General features: G+C 41.5%; 1 protein-coding gene across 2 annotated transcripts in view; it reads right to left on the reverse strand.

Annotated features, from left to right (window-relative positions):
- VPS13A (vacuolar protein sorting 13 homolog A) overlaps nucleotides 1-21,386 on the reverse strand; it is a 370,607-nt gene that overhangs the window by 183,808 nt on the left and 165,413 nt on the right. For both annotated transcript variants that reach the window (XM_073633920.1, XM_073633912.1), the window contains exons 24-30: nucleotides 19,151-19,235; nucleotides 16,192-16,373; nucleotides 10,566-10,722; nucleotides 9,972-10,051; nucleotides 9,674-9,733; nucleotides 7,542-7,701; nucleotides 2,376-2,492 (exon numbers count right to left, since the gene is read on the reverse strand). In XM_073633920.1, the coding sequence (XP_073490021.1) occupies nucleotides 2,376-2,492; nucleotides 7,542-7,701; nucleotides 9,674-9,733; nucleotides 9,972-10,051; nucleotides 10,566-10,722; nucleotides 16,192-16,373; nucleotides 19,151-19,235 (841 nt within the window). The remainder of the gene's footprint in view (nucleotides 1-2,375; nucleotides 2,493-7,541; nucleotides 7,702-9,673; nucleotides 9,734-9,971; nucleotides 10,052-10,565; nucleotides 10,723-16,191; nucleotides 16,374-19,150; nucleotides 19,236-21,386) is intronic.

Genomic DNA, 21,386 nt, shown 5'->3' on the forward strand with positions numbered 1-21,386 from the left:
GCTCCATCCATCTTCCCATCAATTCTGACCAGCTTCCCTGTCCCTGCTGAAGAAAAGCATCCCCACAACATGATGCTGCCAACACCATGTTTTATGGTGTGTTCAGGGTGATGTGCAGTGTTAATTTTTCGTCACACATAGGGTATTCATTTTAGGCCAAAAAGTTACATTTTGGTCTCATCTGACCAGAGCACCTTCTACCACATGTTTGCAGTGTCCCCCACATGGCTTCCCAAAAACTGCAAACAGGACTTCTAATGGATTTCTTTCAACAATGCCTTTCTTCTCGCCACCCTTCCATAAAGGTCAGATCTGTGGAGAGCATGACTAATAGTTGTCCTGTGGACAGATTCCCCCACCTGAGCTGTGCTTCTCTGCAGTTCAATGGGCCTCATAGCTGCTTCTCTGATTAATGCTCTCCTTGCCCGGCCTGTCAGTTTAGGTGGAAGGCCATGTCTTGGTAGGTTTGCAGTTGTGCCATACTCTTTCCATTTTTGGATGATGGACTGAACAGTGCACCATGAGATGTTTAAAGCAGGCTTAGGTTATAAAAAAATATTCCAAGCTTTGAACTTCTCCACATAGTATTCCCTGACCTGGCTGGTGTGTTTTGTGGCCTTCATGATGCTGTTTGTTCACTAAGGTTCTATAACAAACCTCTGAGGGCTTCACAGAACAGCTGTATTTATGCAGAGATTAAATTACACACAGGTGGACTCTATTTACTAATTAGGTCACTTCTGAAGGCAATTGGTTCCACTAGATTTTAGTTAGGGGTAGCAGAGTAAAGGGGGCTGAATACAAATGCACGCCACACTTTTCAGATATTTGTAAAAAAAAAAAAACTAAACCCATTTATAATATTCCTTCCACAATTATGTGCCACTTTGTGTTAGTCTATCACATAAAATCCCCATAAAATACATTTACGTTTTTGGTTGCAACATGACAAAATGTGGAAAATTTCAAGGGGTATGAATACTTTAAGGCACTGTATGTTCAATGGCAAGCTGTAACCTTGCTTCAGTGTTCTTTTAGGCAGCAAAGGCTTTTTTTTAACATACCTTTGGTTGAAGTGGTGCAATCTCTGTTTGAATGTAGATTCGTGTTGACCCCGACTGTTGCAAGAGTTACCTAAACACCCCACAGGTTTTTAGAGATTTAATTTAGCATCAAATGGTCAGCTCTTGAATATGCTGGGATGTCCTATCCTGGACAAGTTAACAGTTGTTTGAAATCTATGCCACTTGTAGCTTATTTTCCTTACCGTGAAATAACTGACTTCAAATCATTTGGTAATCTTTTTAATTCCCCTGCAAGGCTCACAGGCATACATAATTTTCTCTCTGAGGGCCTATTTGATCTTGGCACCACCCATGACAGCAGCAAAAACAAACACCAGAATCTAGAAGTCCGAGGTTTAAATAAGACAGATTCCACCTGCACACTTCCTAGAAGTTCTAATTATTGGAATGTAATCTGGTACACCAGATTCCAATTTCATGGATTTAAAGTGGCGGTAAATGTTAGAGTGTACTTACTTTTTCCATTTGACAAATCCGCAGTTTTGCAGGTCATGAAAATGAATGCACCACCAATTTTAATGTGTCATTTGTTAGAATGTACAAAGACTATGAGCCCTTTCAAATATTTGTCAATTAAAATATTTTTTCTGCAGAACTGGAAGACCTAATTTAAAGGATAAGTTTACTATAAAAAATAAATGCACATTTTTTTGCAGGTAAAAAAAAGTTTAAATTTTAATTTTTGTTTTGTAGGAGCCTGGAAAAGCATTGCTGATCGTGGGTGCCATGCAGGACTCCTACAAATTGTCAGTATAAGCTGTCTGCCCATACATCGTATGGGCAGGCAGTTTCACACTGACAGGAAGACTTAATGAACTACCAGAGTGCTCAACAGTGCCCTGGTAGTTCATTGATGACTACAAGCCGACAGCTGCAAAGGCTGTCTGTACTTGTAGTTTTAACATTCACAAAACTCTGGAAATGAATGGCACGGCTTTTGTCTGCCTGGCTGTTATTTTTTTTTTAAATTGTGACAGCGAGCGGGGGGGATGATTACCCACTCGCTGTCACAACAGGGGATTGGGGGGGGGGGGGGGGGGGGGTTGAGGGGACTGGTGCCACAGTAACATGTTACAACTTGAATAGGTAAAATGTTATGAAAGGTCAACTTATCTTTAAAGTATATATTTAAAAATGGTTTACCAACAAGGTAGAGTGCGTATATATATATATATATATATATGCAGCTAGCTTATACACCCTGATGGCAGTTTCACAACTGTTTTAAATGAAAGCTCAGAAATAGCACTAAATTAATGAAAGTTCACTAAACCAAATGTGAAATGTTACCTTCAATGCTTATTTCTGAAATTTGACACTTCTGCTCACGGATAAAAACCCGAAGGCAAGACAACTCAGCATATACGTAAAGATTAATAACCTCATCATATTTTGACTTCTTCAGTGCTGGAAAAAGATAAAGCATAAATTAGATAATATATGAAACATACACAGCAATACAAGGCAGGTGCCTTTTAAGACCTAACTTTCACCTGAAACTGAAATTTCAGATCTGTATAGCTACTAGCAAGGTTAGGCCTCTTTCACACGAGGGATCCGTATGTCCGTTTTTCATCCTTCCGTTTTCGGATGAAAAACGGACATACATTCATCCCTATGGAGCGTCGGATGTCAGCGGTGACATGTCCGCTGACATCCGACCCCGCTCCGATCCGAAAAGTGTAACGGAGGAAAAACCTACTTTTCCATCCGTTTTCGGATCGGATCGGGTGACGACGGACACTACGGTCCGTCATCATCCGATCCCCCCATAGGGGAGAGCGGCGCTCTGACAGGTCCGTAGCTGCACAGCGTGCAGCGATGGACCTGTCATCTTCCTGTTCAGCGGGGATCGGCGGAGCGATCCCCGCTGAGCAAGCGGGTGTTCACGGGGCGGATCATCACTGATCCGCCCCGTGAGAAAGAGCCCTAAATCACACGCTTTTCTGTTATACAGTGCCTTGCTAAAAGTATTCACCCCCCTTGGCTTTTTACCCATTTTGTTACATTACAGCCTTTAGTTCAATGTTTTTTTAATCTGAATTATATGTGATGGATCAGAACACAATAGTCTAAGTTGGTGAAGTAAAATTAGAAAAATATATACATAAAACAATTTTTCAGAAATAAAAAACTGATAATTGCATGTGCATATGTATTCACCCCTTTGTTATGAAGCCTATAAAAAGCTCTGGTGCAACCAGTGTTAATTTTGATTTAGTTTTAGTCCCATTTTAGTCTTCAATTGTTTTAGTTTTAGTCGTATTTAGTCGACTAAATCTCCAATACATTTTAGTCGACAAAATCTCCAATACATTTTAGTCGACAAAATCTCCAATACATTTTAGTCGACTAAAATGTCCTATGTTTTAGTCAACTAAAACTAATTTTAGTCATCTAAAATCTAATGGGTGTAATTAAATTGTGATGCATTAGTTAAACATTTCTCTGCAATTTCCGAACTCGTTATATACTGCTGGAGTGAAAAACCTAATGTTATTTATGGTATTGAGGTATGAACATGCACTACAGACCAGTGTTAATTTTGAAGTCAAATTTCAAATTTAGTTTTAGTCTTAGTCTTTTGACTAAAATGGCATTTTAGTTTTAGCCCCATTTTAGTCTTTTGACTAAAATGCCATTTTAGTTTTAGTCGTAGTTTAGTCATCTCAGTTGTTTTAGTTTTAGCCGTATTTTAGTCGACTAAAATAGTATTAATTTAGTCGACAAAATTAACACTGAGTGCAACCAATTACCTTCAGAAGTCACATAATTAGTGAAATGATGTCCACCTGTGTGCAATCTAAGTGTCGCATGATTTGTCATTACATATACACACCTTTTTGAAAGGCCCCAGAGGCTGCAACACCTAAGCAAGAGGCACCACTAACCAAACACTGCCATGAAGACCAAGGAACTCTCCAAACAAGTAAGGGACAATGGTGTTGAGAAGTACAAGTCAGGGTTATGTTATAAAAAAAATATCCAAATCTTTGATGATCCCTAGGAGCACCATCAAGTCTATCATAACCAAATGGAAAGAACATGGCACAACAGCAAACCTGCCAAGAGACGGCCGCACACCAAAAATCACGGACCGGGCAAGGAGGGCATTAATCAGAGAGGCAGCACAGAGACCTAAGGTAATCATGGAGGAGCTGCAGAGTTCCACAGCAGAGACTTGAGTATCTGTACATAGGACGACAATAAGCCTAATGCTCCATAAAGTTGGGCTTTATGGCAGAGTGGCCAGAAGAAAGCCATTAATTTCAGCAAAAAACAAAATGGCACGTTTTGAATTTGCGAAAAGGCATGTGGGAGACTCCCAAAATGTATGGAGGAAGGGGCTCTGGTCTGATGAGACTAAAATTTAACTCTTTGGCCATCAAAGAAAACGCTATGTCTGGTGCAAACCCAACACATCACATCACCCAAAGAACACCATCCCCACAGTGAAACATGGTGGTGACAGCATCATGCTGCAGGGATGTTTTTCAGCAGTCAGGACTGGGAAACTGGTCAGAGTTGTGGGAAAGATGGATGGTGCTAAATACAGGGCTATTCTTGAGCAAAACCTGTACTACTCCGTGTGTGATTTGAGGCTAGGACGGAGGCTCACCTTCCAGCAGGACAATGACCCCAAACACACTGCTAAAGCAACACTTGAGTGGTTTAAGGGGAAACATGTAAATGTGTTGCAATGGCCTAGTCAAAGCCCAGACCTCAATCCAATAGAAAATCTGTGGTCAGACTTAAAGGTTTCTGTTCACAAGCGCAAACCATCCAACTTGAAGGAGCTGAAGCAGTTTTGCAAGGAGAAATGGGTAAAAATCCCAGTGGTAAGATGTGGCAAGCTCATAGAGACTTATCCAAAGCAACTTGGAGCTGTGATAGCCGCAAAAGGTGGCTCTACAATGTATTGACTTTAGGGGGGTGAATAGTTATGCACATTAACTTTTTCTGTTATTTTGTCCTATTTGTTGTTTGCTTCACAATAAAAAAAAAACATCTTCAAAGTTGTGGGCATGTTCTGTAAATTAAATGATGCAAATCCTCAAACAATCCATGTTAATTCCAGGTTGTGAGGCAACAAAACACGAAAAATGCCAAGGGGGTTGAACACGTTTGCAAGGCACTGTATCTCAAGAAAACACTCACTCAACTTCCATGGCTGCAACAAAGAAATGTATTCCCCATAATATGCAATAAATATTTACCTGAAGAAACCTAAGGGTGAAAGACATGTAGCTGTGACCGGAGACACACACCACTGTAAAAAATTGAGGAATATGTATATCTTTATACTGTAAAAATACACATCTTTCTTAAAGTGGTTGTAACCCCACTGTGTAAATTTCAGGCAGTCATCTGTCTTTCTTAATGCTATGTGCCCAGTGTACCTGTTTCATTTAAAAAATGCCATTCTATACTGTATTTCCTAGCACCGCTCATGTGACCGGCAGCTGCTTTCTCACCCAATCTGGCAAGAAAGCAGCTACAGTGGGAAGGGCCAAGAATCCCCCGCAGTCAGGAGGAGAAGAAAGGCAGCCAGTCACGTGAGCACCAAGCAGTGCTCGGAAATACAGTATAGAACTGCATTTTTTTAAATAAAACAGATACACTGGGCGCATAGCATTCAGGAAGACAGGTGAGTGCCTGAAAATAACAGTTATTTCTGCAGGGGAGGGGCGGGCACTGACACAACTGATAGGCAGAGAGGGGGGACAGAGAAGACAGAGGAGAGCTGCGGATGACGGAGGCACGTAAACTGACCACGGTGTCAGGCCTCAGCAGCCATGAAAAACCGTGGTCAGTTTAAAGAGGGGAGAGCAGAACCAGGCAGGATCAGCCAGGTATTTTAGATGATACAGGAGGCCAAATGACACAGCACAAGCACTGTGCTGTTATGCATGCTGTAAGGGAACAAACACTTTAAAGACTCACTAAAAGGTGTTAATAGATTACAGTTACCCCATCCAGATGTTTTCATACTGAAATGACACCATTCTGTATATACAGAATAAGGGAGATGACTACTGTCAGATGGAAAATTAATTTTACAGGTCAGAAAACACATCACAATAAATACTGTACCCCCCTGTGTAAACACCATGTGTAAACCCCAATCCCTTTTCCCTCTTCTTAAACATTTACACTTAGAGTGATCTATCGTAAGAGGAACAGAAGAAAAGACGGCTCAAGCCACCTTTCTGCGTCACCCGGTGACCACGCCCCCTAAAACGTCACAGTCCCAGCATGCCCAGGGACTGTGACATCATAAGGGGGCGGGGTCTCCGCCTATATAAGTCACAGCGGAGCACTCAGAGAGCAGTCCAGCCGGAGAGAGCGTCGTGTCAACATCTGGAGAAGAGAAGAGGGGAGAAGACAAGAAGCCCAGAAGTCCGGACCTCCGCTGGCAAAAGAGCGGCCTGAAGACAGCGGAGGAGCCAGCCGAAGAACTGGAACACCGGGAGAAGAAGGCGGAGAGAGCGGAGAAGAACCAACCGGACGCCGGGAGAAGAGGAACCGGAGGGAACCCCGAAGCCGGAAGAAGACCCCCGAACCCGGAAGAAGACCCCCGAAGCCGGAGGAAGACCCCCCCCCCCCGGAGCCGTTTAATAAATTATTTAAAAAACCTGTGTAGTGTGTTTTATTAGTTTTATTATTTTTCCCTAGGTGAATGGGTAGGGGTACCATGTACCCCATACTCATTTACATAGGGTGGGGGGCCGGCATCTGGGGGCCCTCTTATTATAGGGGGCTCCCTGATTCTGATAAGCCCTCCGCCCGCAGACCTCGACAACCAACGGCCAGGGTTGTCGGGAAGAGGCCCTTGTCCTCATCAACATGGGGACAAGGTGCTTTGGGGGGGGCCCCGCAGGGCGCCCCCTCCCCCAAAGCACCCACCCCCCATGTTGAGGGCATGTGGCCTGGTACGGTTCAGGGGGGGGGGGGGGGGCGCTCGCTCGTCCCCACCCCCCTTCCTGACCGGCCGGGCTGCATGCTCGGATCGGGGTCTGGTATGGATTTTAGGGGGGACCCCACGCCGTTTTTTTCGGCGTAGGGGGGTTCCCTTTATAACCCATACCAGACCTAAGGGCCTGGTATGACCCGCGACGGGGCTCGCAAGGTGTCAATCTCGCAGATAAAAGCGGCAAGATTGACTTCCTTTTCTAGTCCCGTCGCACCTGAGTCATGTTCAAAATGAACGGACTTGTCCATGTGTGGGCAAGTCCGTTCATTCTGAAAGTCCGCCGTAACTCCGGCGAAAGTCCGTCGGAAAGACGGGCGGATTTAGCCCGCCGGAAAGTCCGGTCGTGTGTGGGCAAGTCCGTCCGTTTTAAAGTCCAGCGCACCTGGCGGACAAAGTCCGTCAGAAAGTGTGCCGGACCAAGTATGCCAGAAAGTCCGATCATGTGTCCGCGGCATAAAGCACACTTTGTATAGATATCTTACAAATTTTCTTTTTCTGATCCTCCTTTTTATCTTCCTCGGTATCTTGAGCCAGTTGTTCTACTTCTTTGTTTTCAGATTGTGGCAACAGGTTTGTGAGAAAGCTCATTGTATTCAGCAGAGCTTCAGTGTGGAGATGAACATCCAAGGATGAAAAGTTCACCTATTTGAGATGAAAACAGAAATGCGTGTTCTATAAAGTGTTTGGGTTTTTTTTTCACAGTAATTTATCAAGTAATTGTTTTCTACAGTTACAAGTCACAGTTACATTAGTTTTGCACTAATGTGCTTATATTTTTGCACTTTATTTGTGATTTTGCACAAAATTTGTTTGCACTATTTTTGCACTTTATTTGCATATTTGCACAATAGGGAGACTAGGTATTAGTAGTATTAGATATTTTGACCTATTTAGATTTATTTGTAGATATATTGATAGAATAGCACTGATTATTGAGCATGGTGTGAGGACTTGCATTAATCTATCTCCAAATTGTTTATTGATACCATCAATAATTAGAACAGCTGCAGTCCATTAGATTATTATATAGACACATCCACCTGTGGCACTGTTATCTTGTTATATTATTCTAATAAGTGAATGCCTACCACAGCAAGGCTTTGCAGGACACAATGCCTAATATCTGAAACATAACAACAAAGGTAGCCGTTTGCTGTTACTAAGACCCCTTTCACAGGCGGCATTTTGCAGGCGTTATTGCGCTAAAAATACCGCCTGCAAACCGACCCAAAACAGCCGCTGCTGTTTGTTCAGCGTGAAAGCCCGAGGGCTTTCACACTGAAGCGGTGCGCTGGCAGGGCTTTCACACTGAAGCGGTGCGCTGGCAGGAGAAGAAAAAAACTCCTGCAAGCCGCATCTTTGTATTCACCGCTCCTAAACCGCTCCTGCCCATTGAAATTAATGGGGCAGCGCGGCTATACCGCAGCAATACCGCGGCTATAGCCGCGCTATGCGAGTGGTTTTAACCCTTTTTCGGCCACCAGCGGGGGTTAAAACCGCACCGCTAGCGGGCGAATACTTAAGGAAGGTGCAAAGTCAGAGACATGTAGAAAGTATCATAAATCTGCCACTCTATCAGTAACTAGCTGGTTGTAGTTTCAAAGACATACACTAAACAATTATACAGATAAAGGATGCATACTTGCAACACTAGAGAGAGTTTAGAATCCAAAACTAGCATATATAATATAATTTCAAATCGACTGACAGAGCAAAGTATTTCTCTCCAGTTACCCCTTCTAACTAAATTCTTTGAAATATTCAGTTGTGAATTTGTGTCCTGAAAAAGACTTATATACAGAGTTTTAGGCCCCATTCACACCTGAGCGTTTTCAGCTTGTAAAACACTCAACTCAAAAGTTCCAAAAACGCCCAACAAGCAAAATTCCATTAATTTCAATAGCACCTGTTCATATATGACCGTTTTGTCGTCTGAAGCAAAATGCCTGAAGCTCAAAAAAGTACATGAGCTTCTTTTTTGGCAGATTACAAATGTTTTTAGACTTCAATAGAAATGCCTGACTTGAGCAGAAAAACGCTCATAAAACGATCGAAAACACTTGTAAAAAACGCTCAGATAGCATCTCTCCACCCCCCCCCCCTGCTTTAAATTACCTAAACAAAAACGCCTGAAGCTGTACAAAACGCTTGTAAGAAAGATGCAAAAAAAAAAAAAAAAGGCCCAAGAAACGCCTAAAAACGAATAAGCTCAGTTGTGAATGCAGCCTTAAAACTGCCACTATTGTATCTGCAATATTTGTCTTTGAAGTTCTGGAATGCTTTCTGCTTTTTCAAAAGTGTCCGTGATTGAATAAATAGTATGTAGCACCTTAGCACGGAAGCAAACTATGTACAGGCAGATATATCATATTTTACTTTAATTCTGTTGAAGGGAGAAACTTTTCAGAGGTTCTGCCAATACAGGCAAGACCTATATCAGAAGGAAATAGTCTGGGATTTTCAAAACTGCAAATTTCTGTATATGTAAATATGGAGCTGATCATATATATTTTTTTTACTAAAGGTTTACTTTAGGTTGGAATTTCACTTTACAATCATCTTGTTTAACATATGAGGTTTTATATGACTTAATACATCTAGACAATAAACTTACCTTTACCAATTGTTCAATGCTGCTATAAGTAGTCTTGAATTCTGGTCCATTTATGTCTGCCTGCATAATGATAAAACATTGACAAAACTTCTGAACGATCGAACAAATGTTACACATTTCGGGCCAAAATACACTTTAGTGATTCAATGCATTGAGCATCACAGTTCTTTTCATTTTGAAAAGCCCCCTTTGCACATAAACAGATTACACAATCCACGTTATCGAATCACACAGAAATGCAGAAGTGTGAATGGGCCCTTAAAGTTTTAGCTTATCTTATTTTAACACAAGTCTTAACCTTTATGTATTCCATTAGTAACAGATCGTCGGTGGTATTATCCAGTGTTGTGATAAGGTGAACTGGCTTTTCTTCATCATCTTTAAAAGAAAATGCAAAGAAAGACAGGAAAATTACATTTTTCAGCTTTTAAACACAAAATGTATCAAATTAAAGTGGACTCCAGGCAGCCACTCAGTCAAAATACATTAAAAGGATAAGTTCACCTTTCATAACATGTTACACTCATATTTAGGGTGTAACATCTTATGAATGCACCTTAAAAAAATGTGCATTTATTATGTTTTTGTCAAAAAGGTGAACTTATCCTTTAACTACTTTATCTGGCAGTATTTAAAATTCTGTATAGCCAGAAAGATAGCTTTACTATTCCTGGATTTAGCTTCAAACCTGTCTGTGTCACTTGCCTGTCTACTGGAGTCTGAGTATGGCAGGTAGGCAATAAGTGAAGAGGACATGGGAAGCTAAAAAAAAGCTAAACTAGGATCATCATCTGCACTGTGCCACAGCTTTATAAACAATTTACCCAACCATAGATCAACTGTGTCTTTAGCTGTCTGCCTGGAGCTCTGCTTTAGGAAAACAAAAGTATACCTGTGTATTGAGGACATGTCAAGGAGATCTCCCTCAGAAATGCATTTGCTGACATATCAAATGTTCGAATACTGAGTTCTGTGCCCAAACCTAGAATCTCCATCTGCAGAACAGCCTTCTCTGCATCTTCAGACAGGCTGCACAATGCCAATACTACCTATAGGTAAATAAAATGCAGAGAGTGCAATGACATACATTTAACATTAAAGAATATGTAAACCCAACATTTCATATTCCTGATATGTGCTTGCTGTACTATGTACTCGTATGAAAAAGTATCCAGTTCTCTTTGTATTGCTTCCTTTGTGTGATATACCTGGTGTTTCCTGACAGCCCTTCTGTTCTCCTATTAAAAACTGTCCACACTACGCATGACAGCACATCGTGGTTAGTTCCCTAGCTGTGCTGAAAACTCAGCCTGCTCTCCTCCAATGATCACCCCCCCCCCCCCCCCCTTCAAGCACTCACTGGGAATATCAGCATTCTGCCATTTCTTCTGCCCCAGCTTTCAGCGCTCCATATGCAGCTGAGGACAGAGGGTATGTGCACACTTATAAAAAAAGGAGGAAAAAAAAAAAAAAAAAAAGGAGGAGTTAATGATTTTTATTATCTATACACAAAAGCTTTGCCTTTCATTTCAATTTTAAACTGAGTGGGTTGTTTTACAAGGTGAGGGTCCACATATACTTTAATGGTAGAGTTGGGTAAACAGTTCAAGCCGAGCAAAAGTTTGGCCCAAACATCGCCTGTTTGGCGAACATCCAAAATTGTGGGACGCTTGGCAGGATGTTCGCTTGCCAGTGCATTCTAAGCCCTGATTGGGCAAAGCTTTGTCCAATCAGGACACAGTGAATATCTGGTTAAGGAGCGGGCCGGGAAGCCAGGATGAGTCATCAGCTATCAATGGCTACAACACTGACATCTGATACCAGGCTCAGGAGCTGGTTGGCAGACCTTTTTCAATTAGGACTCTTCTGTCAGACCGGCTGCCACACACACGGGCCGAACGTCGATTGTCGCCAGACATTCGGCCCATGTGTACTAGGCTTTACAGTGCTGAATGGAGGAACAGCAAGCGATGGAGGATTTGCTTGCACTATGGGAGGAGGGACACACCGACGACGACATCTCCGGATGTCTTTATCCACCGGACGTGTCGGTCGCTGGTGTGTCCTTCCCCCCCCACAGTCCTTCAAACCCAAGTCTAGGGATTTCCCTCTCCTAAACACCAATCCCAATATCTGGGTGTTTGTTAGACAAACTTCCCAGGCTATCGAAGAATCTAATTTTCGGTCCTTTGAGACTTTAAATTTGAATGTTGAACAAAAAGCAGCCATTAAATCACTTGAATCCAATCAGAAACTAGTAATCAAGCCCGCGGACAAGGGCGGAAACTTGGTTATTATGGAGGTGTCACAATATGTCAGTATGTGTAATAAGATTCTATCCAATCGGGACTGGTATCGACCTATCTCGAAAACACTAATACAAAACTTTAACACAGAATATTACAATATCATCTTTAGAGCATACCACAAGGGTATTATTGACAAGAACACCTGGAATTATTTAAATGTAAGGGACACACGGATCCCCACTTTTTATGCCTTACCCAAGGTACATAAATCAATTTTGGAGCCCCCTGGACGCCCCATAATATCAGGATGTTCATGCCTTACGGAAAATGCAAGCAGCTCAGTGGATAGTTACTTACATCCCCACATTATCTCTCTTTCCTCCTATATCAAAGACACTATTGATTTATTAAGAACCATTGAAGGCACCTTACTTCCACCAGGTACATGGCTGGTAGCACTCGATATTGAAAGTCTGTATAATACCATCTCTCACAGTAAGGGCATTGAAGTAGTGAGAAATCATTTGATTGAAAGAGGCCCCTCCTTTGATAAGTACAATGAATTTGTTTTGGAACTTCTTGATTATATGTTAAGACACAACGTCTTCGTGTTCAACTCCTCCCACTACCTCCAGGGTGCAGAGGGTTGCGATGGGGACCAGGTGTGCCCCATCGTATGCCAACCTGTACCTGGGGGGGTGGGAGAAGGATGTATTTTCCAGAGATGACCTGGCCCATCTTATGGAGAGGGTCCTCTCATGGTATAGGTATATAGACGACGTGTTGATCTTCTGGTCTGGCTCTGAGGTAGAGTTGAATGATTTTCTGAGATTGATCTCCATCAATGATTTCAATCTCAGATTTACCATGGAATACAGTAAAACCGCAATTAACTTTCTTGATTTAACTATCTCCATTGATGTCAATGGAAAATTGGATTCGTCACTTTACAGAAAACCCTCCGCTGGCAATACAATCCTCCATGCGGACAGCTCACATCCAGATTCGCTATTGAGGAGTATCCCCTATAGCCAATATTTGGGACTCAAACGCAACTGCAGTAAGGATTCAGATTTTCAGGTAGCTGCAAAGGATCTATATAGTAGACTGCTCTCTCGGGGTTACAGTCATTCATGCCTCAAGAGGGCATATAATCGTGTCAAGGCCCATATTGCTTAACCGCTTCAATACCGGGCCAATTCTGACACTTTGCTCCTACATGTAAAAATCATCATTTTTTTGCTAGAAAATTACATAGAATCCCCAAACATTATATATGTTTTTTTAGCAAAGACCCTAGAGAATACAATGGCGGTTGTTGCAACTTTTTATCTCACACAGTATTTGCGCAGGAATTTTTCGAACGCGTTTTTTTGGGGAAAAAAACTGTTTTGTGTTTAAAAAAAAAAAAAAAAAAAAAAACAGTAAAGTTAGCCCAATGTTTTTGCATTTTGTGAAAGATGAAGTTACGCCGAGTAAATAGATACCTAACATGTCACGCTTCAAAATTGCACACGCTCGTGGAATGGCGCCAATGTTCGGTACTTAAAAATCCCCATAGGCGACGCTTGAAATTTTTTTACTGGTTACATGTTTTGAGTTACAGAGGAGGTCTAGGGCCAAAATTATTGCTCTCGCCCCAACGTTCGCGGCGATACCTCACATGTATGGTTTGAACACCATTTTCATATGTGGGCGGGACTTACGTATGCGATCGCTTCTGCGTGCGAGCACACAGGGACAGCGGCGCTTTAAAAAATTTTTTTTTTTTTTATTGTTAATTATATTTTATTTTTTTTATTTTGACACTTTTTTGAAAAAAAAAAAATTAATCACTTTTATTCCTATTACAAGGAATGTAAACATCCCTTGTAATAGCAATATGACATGTCAGGTGCTCTTAACAGTGAGATATGGGGTCAATAAAACCCCATATCTCACCACTAGGCTGGGAAGCCTGAAATAAAAAATAAAAATAAAATGATCGCCGCTTCCCAGCCGAAGCGGCGCCGTTTTTTTGAATGGAGAGGCCGGGCGTGACGTCATAACATTGCGCCCGGCCTCCGACGATCATAGAGACTCCGGGGACCATCTGGTCCGCCAGAAATCTCTATGATCTACATCCGGCGCCGGCGGATCTACTCTCCGCCTCACCGATCGTAACGGTGAGTCGGAGCAAGCACCGGAGGGCGGCGGGAGGGGGGGGACGTCCCCTCTCGCCTCCCATAGGAACGATCAAGCGGCGGAACGGCCGCTATGATCGTTCCTATGGTGTAGATATTCGCCGGCTGAAACCGGCAATATCTGAATGATGTCTGTAACTACAGGCATCATTCAGATATACCTGCTCAAAGCCCAGGATGTCATATGACGTCCGTGGGATTGAAGTGGTTAAGTGTGACGTCACCAGCTCGATGGGGGACAGCACTTAAGCTGGCTAATCTGACAGTGCAATCTGTCAGCGCCGGAGGGTGGAACTCATTTCTCAGCAGTGTCAGTGACTGGTAAGTATACCACACACTGCTCTAAAAATAGCTGCCTGCTTTTCTGACTTCTTATTTGCTACCCAGCACTCAATTGTCTCCTATACTCCAGTGTAGAGAGCACCTAAATTGCTGATTTGCTTCTATTATATGCAATCTTTGAGACAATATGTCCATTACCATCCAGCTATGTTTACTGGATGATCTATACTTAAACCTTCACTACTATTTGATGTGTATATCATATTCCATTTTACTTACACTTCCTAGTCCTTCAAAATCTCTCCTCTCCAGCAAAGTCTCACTTTTTATTTTTATTTTTATTCTTATTATCTTATTACTCTATTTCTGCTTTATTCACTAGCATCACTGAACCATCCCCTGTAACTACAACCTAACAGGTGTTGATGACTGCTTCCACTCTACAGGTGTTGCTCTGATCAATTAATAGAGTAAGTGCCTAATAGCTTTCTATCCTTGAGCCAACTAACTCTCTTTGACGCACTTTTTGCGATTGTTGACCAGAACTTCAATAAGCTAATAAATATTTCACTCTATTGACATCCATATATCCAGTTATTTATTCATTTCTCTAATACTATTAAATAGCCCATTTTGACACACTGCATTTTGTATTCCAAATATAGCTCTACCTTTCTGTCCCCTGTGGTTGCACATCCGGCCTCATTGCTTGTTCCGGTTTTGGTTGGTTTATGCGGGGATTGACCAGTCTTTGGGTCATTATGGGGGTAAGCACCTCATTAGTGCTGTTTCAGACAAGACACTGCGCTAGATTCTGTTCAATTATTGTGTATATTTGTTTTCCTGTGTAAACCACAATGAATGCTATGTTGTAATTTTCTATTTTTTAGAATCAATAGGAGTGTTGGATGATATCACCCTCAGTTTGCATATCCCTTGAAAAAGCAACACTGCGAAACATGTCGGGCTAATATGCAACTATATCATCTCTCAAAACATATGTACACTCATATTCCACCTGACCACTGTGACTTTATCAACATTGAAATTTTATGAACTTTGTACAAATTGTATGTTTTTTAATGGTTGAATTAAAATTTTGTTTTTTTTAAATTTTCTATGCTTAGTTCATTTGCACCGTAAAAATCCCTTTATCCTCCTTGTTACCTTTACAGTGCTGAAATTCACAGAGCTGCCAGCAGAAAGGAGAGAGAATCAGGGAGATAAGACACTAACCTTGTAAATTTAACATTTTTGTGTCTCCCTGGCCACAGTGTTTCTCCTGTCCTTCCTCAGCACAGTCTGTCAACCTTGTTGATTCCCCCCTACCCCCACCCCAAATCTTGATGTCAGCAGATCAGCCTCTTGTGACTCACCGATGTTTGGCAGTGCCATGAAGAGAGAGCAACTGAGGCTGCATAGATCAGGGGGAGACATTACTGAATTTGAAACACTATAGGCACTTATTAATGTTTTACATAGCTATAGGGGCCTGAATGAACTAATCTATCAGGACTTAATTTGCTGACTAAAATTTCACTTTAATAGCGGAGCAGTAACTACTACCAGTAGTAATAGCGAAGAGACAAGCACTTTAGCCTCCAGCTAGCTACCCCCTTTATGTGACAGTGATTACCTGGCAAAGCTGTTTTGGCTTAATACACTGACAAAATCTTACTGTCAAAGAGTAGAGACAGAGATGGGCCACTACACTAAGCCTTGGCAATTGTAAAAAGTAAAATAGAACACAGTCACTGGCTGTGAAGGCAAAAAAAATAACTACCAGTCAGAAAAAAATACTTACAATTGGTATCTCAAATCTCATCTGAAATTCTGTCATGTTTTTTAGGGTTTCCTGCTTCACTAACTTCTTCTTCTTCATGCTATTGGATCTGGTCAGTGAGCCACTGGAGACTTCAAAGAAAGGCAAGTCTTCAACTGGACTAGCGGGAGCATCATAAAACTCATCGCATTCTGACTCTAAATCTAAAAGTAAAAAGGTAAGAGCTATGTCACTTTGTAACAAAACTGATAATATTTGGAACTCAAAGCGGTGATAAACCCAAAAGCAAACATTTATTATATTGCAGCTTACCAATTATAAGATGTGGTGCATTAGTTTACTTTTTTTAGGCTTTCTTTCTTTAATTTTCACCTGGTGATCCAACCAGTCTGTTTTTCTACAGAACAGGCTGTCCTGTAGATGTAGCAGTTAGGAGCCTGAGACAAACAATTTATTACTGACAGCTTTTTTTACGTAAAACCTTTTTCTCAAAAGGAACAACAAACTGTTTGTTGTGCTTATAAAGTGTTACCTGAATATTATTTTTCAATTTGTTAGTGTCCCCCCAGCCCCCCCATTTTTTTTACCTGAGCCCGTTCATCTCCTCGCGGGGACGCACTGGCCCTCTCTCCACGGTGTCCCAGCTCTTGATTGGATAGATTGATAGCAGCCATTGGATTTGAATGACCGCAGTAGAAGCCAATGACGTGGGCGCTGGGGGGCGGGGCCGAATCCATCATTTGTGTCTGTGGACGCAAGGTAACCCCCTTGGGAGAACGCTTCTCCTAGGAGGTTATCTGATGCGGGGAGGAGCCGCAAAAGCCACCGGGGGACCCCAGAAGAGGATGTTTGAGGCCACTCTGTGCAAAACGAGCTGCACAGTGGAGGCAAGTATTATAGGTTTGTTATTAAAAAAAAAACAAAAAAAAAAAACAATCCTTTACAATCACTAATATATATCTTAAACCACATTGCTAACTGCATATTGTACTTGTTTGTAGCTTAAGTACTGAAATTTGCACTGAAAACCGTGATTTTGTAACTTTTACTGTGCCAGTAAATTTTTCGCGTCAGTGAATTTTAGTCTGGTAGGTTGGCAACACTGCTCTCTAACTTCTTCACAGTTGCATTAAAGTAGCGCAGACGGCTCTGTCCTACTAAGTAGAGCAGGCTTTTTTTTTTTTTTTTCAGCCTACTGCACTCATTACAAATTCTGGATGGACCCTCTGCACACTTCTACACCCTTCCCAGCAAATTATGCAATGAAAAACGGGGATATTTAGTTCACATATATTGCTACTATCTTTCATCTTTTTTCTGTTGTAGCGCAGGTTAGTGACCAGAGCTGAACCTAGTTGCTCTCCCCCACCTTGGCTCTTTATGCTCCATGTTGGAATGGTGTCCCCCGTAGCATTTGCAGTGGCAAGGCAGTGTAGGACTGGTCAGAAGAGGGATTACTTTGACGCAGTTTGCTGGCTTAAACATGTATTGCAATATATCTGAACCAAGTATCCCTGTTTTTCATTGCATAGTTTGCTGGAAAGAGTGTATAGCAGTGTGCAGAGGGTCTATGCAGAATTTATTGTGTCAATATGTGGTCACACCCCTTTAGCACCTGATTAGTTCAAAATAATACATGTACAAGCTATTGGGATTTGAGCACATCTTTTTCATCTTTTTTTTTTTCATCTTTTTTCTACTGCACTCTCATGTCTGCAGCTTCGCTTGTCAGATCTGTGTAACACAAAGCCGAGGAGAAGTTTCAGAACGCTTCACTCAGCTCAGTGCTACACAGGTCTTACAGGCAGCAGGCAGGGATAGAAGCCTCTGGAATCCCTCCATTAAATGCTGCGTTGCCAATAGTTTTGGCGTCTGGACCCAGAGCACCCATCAACAGATATGGGGCTGGTGCTCAGAAGACAGTGGAGGAAGTGAGTAGTATAGAAAAGTTCCTCTACCAGCTTCTGTATTTGTATGTCTGAAGAGGACAGGGCTGCCAGAGGTGGCACAACACTGTTCAGCCATTTTCCGGCTGAAAAAAAAAAGCCTGTCTAAATCTGTTAATACTTCTAACATTACACTTCCCCTAGACTGACAATAGTGTTGTCCCAATGTGTCTCTGTTGCTCCTTCATCCACAGTGTAGGTATACAGGAATTATGTTACTGTCTGGACCACCAGCTGAAAACAGAGGGAAAAAAAAGGAAAACACGAATGCAGCCACCACATCTGATGATTGATAAGCGGCAAAATATATTACATTTTTGGTTTTGAATTTAATAATGCTTTAAGTAAACAGACAATTACTTCATTGTCAACATTGCAACAAACTCAATAAAGCATTCAATTGCTTAGTACATTTAGGGATTTGTTTTCCCCATGTTAGAGTGAAATGTACTAGATTACAATATAAATCTATACATTAAATATTATATTACATTATATATTAATTTAAATAGGCCATTGCATTGTTTACCTAGGTTTTTTCACACTATTAATCTAGCAGATCTGAAATATAGGGCAGTACTATTGCAATGGCTGTGTGCAAAGTACTGCAACCTACATCAACTCAACTGCAAGTCATACTTTTCTAATTTGACTGCAGTAATACAACTTCCTGGAAGGAGCACTGTTGATTCAGTAAAAGCAACTTCTTTGTAAAGGATTTATATATGCATTACTGTTTTTTAATTAGCATATTCGCAGGCACTGCCGCATTTGAAATTAGCGCTGCTGTGCGGGGCTCAGCCCACATAGCTGCACCATTCATTCACAGCAATCAATGAGAGAATAAACTACAAGTCCCGTATTCCACCATGGCAGATAGGTCGTTGTTCTCAATGGACTATGAGTGCGCTGATTTTTCCTGCAAAAATATATGCATTTATTTTTTTTTATTTAAAGATGAACTTCTGCTTTAAAGCATAATATGGATTAAACATATTAGCACATTGATATATTGAACAGATAAACAGTATTACCAGAATCAATAATTGATTGGAGATCCATTAAAACTGAACGTCTTGCTACAAGCTGAGGTGTGTTCAGAGGAGGAGATTTTTGGATCTGCATCAAAGTTTAAAAATGTGGAAAACAAAATTCACATGTTCTGCTTTTCTATTTAAGAGCATATTTATCAGGATTTTTCTGGACTCACTCCTGCTAAACTAGAATTTATAAGTACAGTGTATCTATTCAAATAGCTAAATCAACAAATTTACGTTCAGTGACAACACATTCAATATATGGTTTCTTATGGCAAAAATTATTAGAAATATGGCGTCTTAATAGATGCTCTTTCCCCAATCTGTAATGATCCTATGAGTGGACAATTATACTGCTAAACACTTGCAGAAGAGATCACAAAAAGACAGTCACAAAAAAGGATCACAGAGCTTTGAATTAAATTAACTCAATACTTTATTCAAGAATATAAAAAATGTGAACACTTTTGAAAATATTGCAAAATCAAAAAATAGACCATCACCTTCCATCCCCCCCCCCCCGTAAATTAAAACATCTATGACAATGTTGTCATATTTTAGATGTCCCCATACAAACCTCTTACCCGCCAATACACAGATTAAAAATTGGTTCAAAGAGAAGTATGGGTTTTTGTTTTTTTGCAGAATCATACTTACCTAGGTGGATGCAGCATGGGTCTGATGCTGCATCTGTCCCCAGCTGGGACAGATGCAGCATCAAACACCCCCAATCGCTCGGTTCTCAGGGCTCCCTGAGCAGAGTGCTGGGCTGTGGAGGGGATGAAAGCAGCAGATATAGGCTCTCAGTGGCTCGCTGAGAGGCAGAGCCGGGTGCCGGTCCAGGCATGTGGGGGATCCCAACTTCATTGTCGCAATCTTGCCCGAGCCTTGACCGGCTCTGTGACATCAGCCGACAGCGGGCTTTAGCCCACTGTCTGCTGAAAATGGGTCACAGGAGTGCAGAACAAGCTGCACTGCTGTGATCCACAGATGTACAACCAAATGAGCTTTGGCTGTACTTCTCCTTTCAGCTCTGGCTCAAGCCATGTGCTCAAGTTGTCACATTACACGTGCATAGAACTTAATATCACTTCAGAAAACCAGAATCAAACCCTATTGTGTTGTTGTACGGCTATGCTGTGTTTGAATCAAAACCACTGTAGCAAGCAAGAAAAGAATTTAAAAAAAAAAAAAAAAAAAAGATGGATCTCAGGGTTGCGGTCTGCTGGGGCTGTATCATAATCATAAGAAACTCCAATGTTGGTATCTATATGTGTAAATGTTGCAGATGGATAAATGATGTACACATCACCAAGTACTGTAATTTAAAGTGGAAGTAAACTTCCATCTCTGGTTTTTACCTATAGGCAAGCCTATATTAAGTCTTAGCCATAGGTAGTGTAAATATCTCCTAAACGTGCACCATTTAGGTAATATTTACTGTACATGCAGCCAGTGACATCACTGGCACATGCTCTCTGAAGGAACAGCCACCCGTCCCGTTCCTTCAGAGCCCTGTCCTGTAAATGGCGGCCCTCGCCCACATGCGTGGGAGTGACGCCATAGCGGCACTGGCCAGTCACAGAGCCAGAGTCCGCGAATCCGGAAGTAAGATGGGAGCACCTGCAGCTCTGACATCTCAGCACTGGAATGCTTTGTTTTAAGGTAAGTTTAACATAATTTGCTAGTATGCGATGCACACTAGCACATTATGACATTACCTTGCAGGGTCCAAAAAAAAAAAAAAATGTCCAGCGGTTGTGCTTTAAAACACTATGGCTCACTGAAATGCAATGTAAAACAGTATGTCATTCCAAAGCTGCAATATCCACCATAGCAAATGGACAAACACAATAGGGTTTGATTCTGGTTTGCGCAAGTGACATTAAGTTGTATGCACGTGTAGCGCGACAACTTGAGCACACTGCATGAGCCAGAGCTGAACCAATTTTTTTGTGTAGTGGTGTGTGAAAGGTGTGTACGGGGACATTGGAAACATGACAACCTGGTTATAGATAAGGGAGAAAGGTGATGGTCCATTTTTATATTTTGTACTATTTTCATAGTTTTTCCAATTTTTTATAGTATTGAATAGTTTCTTATGGCTCTGATCGCAATTTAACTTGAATGGAGATTGCTTAAAAAATAAAAAAAAATTTAAAAAAAACTCGCTTAGGGAGGCATTATGATAACTTAAAGCAAAAAAGATGATTTTAGATTAGATCTTTCATGG

The sequence above is a fragment of the Aquarana catesbeiana genome, linkage group LG01, assembly GCF_042186555.1.
Source record: "Aquarana catesbeiana isolate 2022-GZ linkage group LG01, ASM4218655v1, whole genome shotgun sequence".
Classification (NCBI taxonomy): Eukaryota; Metazoa; Chordata; class Amphibia; order Anura; family Ranidae; genus Aquarana; species Aquarana catesbeiana.